The 3,889-nt window shown below is 41.0% G+C and overlaps 1 protein-coding gene across 2 annotated transcripts in view; it reads right to left on the bottom strand.

Annotated features, from left to right (window-relative positions):
• Nucleotides 1-952: 952 nt before the first annotated feature.
• The window catches only part of LOC109511841 (protein-glutamine gamma-glutamyltransferase 5-like), a 7,556-nt gene continuing 4,619 nt past the window's right edge, over nucleotides 953-3,889 (bottom strand). For both annotated transcript variants that reach the window (XM_019863190.1, XM_019863191.1), the window contains 6 exons: nucleotides 3,747-3,794; nucleotides 3,562-3,606; nucleotides 3,211-3,417; nucleotides 2,962-3,122; nucleotides 2,370-2,509; nucleotides 953-1,918 (listed from right to left, as the gene is read on the bottom strand). In XM_019863190.1, coding sequence (XP_019718749.1) covers nucleotides 1,765-1,918; nucleotides 2,370-2,509; nucleotides 2,962-3,122; nucleotides 3,211-3,417; nucleotides 3,562-3,606; nucleotides 3,747-3,794 — 755 coding nt within the window. In that variant the 3' untranslated portion in view covers nucleotides 953-1,764. The remainder of the gene's footprint in view (nucleotides 1,919-2,369; nucleotides 2,510-2,961; nucleotides 3,123-3,210; nucleotides 3,418-3,561; nucleotides 3,607-3,746; nucleotides 3,795-3,889) is intronic.

Here is a 3,889-nt window from a genome sequence, read left to right as displayed (position 1 = left end):
GACAATGTAAAAAGAAGGGATGATTGACATGGATGAATGAAAAAGAGAGATGGTGAGGAGTGAAAAGGCAGTTTAAAACAAAGAAGTGTCATTAACGTTTGTTAAGCCAGGAGAGATGGACGGTGTGTGTCTGTGTGTGGATGCTGGGCGGAGGAGGGCACCGTTAATAATTTATGACGGGCTCAGCTTTTCAAAACATTCTCAGTGGTCGCGCTGGCTGCTTTTCCCTGACGTTTAATTTGTCTGAAAATCAGCAAGCGTGCAGTCTGATTATCGCCTGCGTCTGCTTGACACTCAGGTGACATCACAAGCTGTTCACCCCGACATCCATAGCTTTAAATCATCCATCCATTCATCGGTGCACACGAAGAAGAGAATACACTGAGGAATGCACACAATCTTTGACTTTATTTCTTTCACTTCTATTTCGAGCAGTGGTGGTCCACATAGTTTTTTCAAAGTTTATGCCCCCTCAAACCTAACCGGATGCGCCTTCAACATTTTCCTTCATCATCAACACTGACATTTTTGTTATGGATGCCCCCTCCACGCTGTTTTCGCCACCCTCTGCATGCACCTGCATGCAGTTTGAGAACCCCTGGTCTCCAGTAGAATAGGCCTATCCGTGGAAGGATGTACAAGTACTGTAGCACATTTGCAATGTAGTACAGAAAGAATGCTTATGGACAAGGACGGACTTGTTTATCGCAAAACAGAATTGAATGTTTAATTCAATGTTAAAATAAGATAAATTGCAAAGTATTGTTTTGAGATTCTATAACAAACCAAAGTTGCTTGTTTCCAGAGTCAGACAAAAAGCATCTGGAAAAAAAAAAAAAAGCACAATTTATTTTGGGGGTACGAAAACTTTCAGCTCGATCAGGCAATTGAAGCCTTCAAATTATGCACCCGTAATTTTAACTGAAGTAAACGAAGAGAAAACGTCACGGGCTAAGGTTTCCATCAAGTGGTCGCTTGGAGCAATAGCATCTAGTCCATTTTATTTTATTTTTTAACATCATTTTGAAACCATTTAGTGTTTTAACGGAGCTTTACAAATATAATAAAATCCATCCAGACATTTTCCATATGCTTATCTGTTCATAGTCTTAGGGATCTTGAAGCCTATCCCAGTTCCAAAAGGATCCCTGCACCTTGGACTGGTCGCCTGTCCATCACAGCCAGTCTTATACAGAGATTGATAACCATTCGCTTGATCACGGTTCGCATTGAACCTACCTTGCCTGCACCAATGTCATTCAAGTCAATCGATACACCATCAGTCACCCTTTATTAACCCTTTCATGGACCCTGTAACCCGATAACATGATAAGATGTCCAGTAACCGCCATCCCTGAAAGGGTTAAAAACAGTTCTGTAATATTTGAATCATTATGCTGACTTTTGGAAATATATTGATTATTAATAATAATAAGGAGAAGGATAGATTTACTGGGATCATAACCAAAAAAAAACCCCAAAGGTTAAGAAATGCATGAGGAAGAGTTCTAATTGTGATCCGGTGCAGTTTTACACGACCGTAAAGTACAAAACAAAAGATTTTGCTGAATTAATCATAATGGAGAATTTCATCATCTTTGTAATGTTTCAATTTTTAATGCAGCCCTTGGACTTATTCAAATTATATGGTGGAGGGAAGGTGTCGTCTGCTTTCGTCATGCATTTGACCATTTGCATTTCCAAGTGACCACGAGTCAAAAAATGTCAACTTTCCACACAATTCCACGTTTTTTTTCAGTGTCACTAGGTGGTGACGGACACTTTGTGAAACCTTCTCGAAACGACGTTGGAGCTGCTGCTGTGTGAGAAGGAAGCACTCAGCAGCTTTGTGCCTGAAGTGGAGGCCATGATAGCAACTTTCTTCTCTATCTTCTCATCTGGATGCAGGACGGTCAGCCTAAAGGAGCGAATCATTCGAAGTGATCAATATTACAATATATATATATATATATAGAGAGAGAGAGAGAGAGAGAGAGAGAGAGAGAGAGAGAGAGAGAGAGTTTTATTTTATTTATTTTTTTAATAGCGATTGTAAAAGGTGGCAATTTTGTGAGAAAACATTTACTAACAAACATTGTCGTTGACAATTGGTCAATAGAGAGGGACTTGTACAAACACAAAGATCTCACTCAATACTTCCTGCAAGACGACGTAACTCTAAAAAAAAAAACATGTTGGAATGTTGACGTGTTTCCTTGACAGTAAGTCATACCTGACAGCATTCCTGTAACAACATTCCTTAGATATTGGGAGCCAAAACTACACATGGAGCATGACTGGAAATAGACTATGGAGCTAATAGCATCATTTCTTGTAGCCTTCTTCAAAATAAGTGTCAAAAGACCCACCTGGCCTCTTGTTTGCCCTGCAACAACCCGTAGCCCTCGACAGTGAGAACAGCGCCGCTCAGGGGTTTGTTGAGCTTGTTGGTGAATGACACGATTGCCGTGTGCTCCTTCTTCAGTTGGATACTGTCCCCGCCTTCAACCTGCAATCGGGGTGAGGAGGTGACGAAAATAGCTGTGTCAAGCTGACAAGATATGTCGTTTTGCGTCACTGCCAAACAATGAACGGAGGCTGGTCGGTTTTACGCAATTATCATTTTCATTGTTTGTTTGTTACTCATCAATCAGTTGCGCAAAACAGATTTCCATTGAAATTTGTGGGAGGGTGAAACATTCACCATCATAGAAGCTGCTCAATGTTTGGTCAAAAGTGACTGAAATTAGAGGTTGGGGGGGTGGGTGAAAACTTAATTTGGAGCTTTTGTTTTGATAAGGATGAGCTGAACAGTTTAAAATTGGAACGGTCCGATTCGGCCAAAAGAATTGGAAATTAGAAGATAAAAGAATTTTTCATAGTTCACTTCCGGCAGTCCAAAAATTTTGATATGAGCATGAAAGCCCTGGCAAACCTTTCGCAAAACGGACCGATGAGTACCTTTATATTTATTTTTGGTGAGCTCAAGTTGAAATCCTGTATAGCCAGGACCCTCTCTTTGGTTTTTAAGTCCTTGATGACCGCCACCACCTTCACAATGTCGTCGCCTACCAGGAAAGCCTCGTACTTAGAGGATGGGATGAAATGGTGTCGTGTCAAATCTGCACAGAGATGCAAAACAAAACGAAATGTGCACATTTTGTGCTGATGTTGGCTTTCGTCAGTCTGTGTGGCACTGGGTCAGTTTACCTCCAAATGGCTGAATGGACACCTCTTGGTGGCTCTTCCAGAAGCTTTTTTCTGGGCCGCTGTTGAATTCTTTCAGCTGAGAGTTCAGGTGCTCCCTCAGGAGGCGTGTGCTGTTTGTTAGGTTTGTGATCGTCACTGTCAGGTTGATGCTCTTGCCTGAGGTCGGCTCTCCTTGTACGGTCAAGGTCACGTCCAAGCTGGACGTGTCTGGACAGGAACCAAGGCCGTAAGGGGAAGACTGTTATTATTGCTTATATGTGTATGACATTTGTTTGAAATGAATCTGTATCGCTCAGTCAACAATTTTCCTGAGGACAGGTCAGTAATAGTACCTTCTCTTCAGTATATTACCTTCTATGGGTGGACGAGGCATGTCCGAACGTGACGAAAGACATACTGTACAAAACGATAACAGTGCTCAATTACACAATGAAAAAGCAATAAAACAGATGAGAAATGTTCAATTTTTAAAAAATAAAACAAAAATATGTATAAGTTGTGAGCTAGGTGAGAATGTATTAACAACAGTATATCACCCATTTCTTCGACAGGATGAGGTCCTACAGAACGTGAGGCACACCAGACTGTACAAAACAATAAGCGCTCAATTATGCAGTGAAAGAGCAACAAAGCAGATGTGTTCATTCAGTTCAGTGAACACGTTCCAAAAAAAAAAAAA

Source organism: Hippocampus comes, unplaced genomic scaffold (genome assembly GCF_001891065.2).
Source record: "Hippocampus comes isolate QL1 unplaced genomic scaffold, H_comes_QL1_v1.1 scaffold1, whole genome shotgun sequence".
Lineage (NCBI taxonomy): Eukaryota > Metazoa > Chordata > Actinopteri > Syngnathiformes > Syngnathidae > Hippocampus > Hippocampus comes.
Note: the sequence above shows the minus strand (reverse complement) of the source record. Positions and strands in the feature narration are given on the sequence as shown.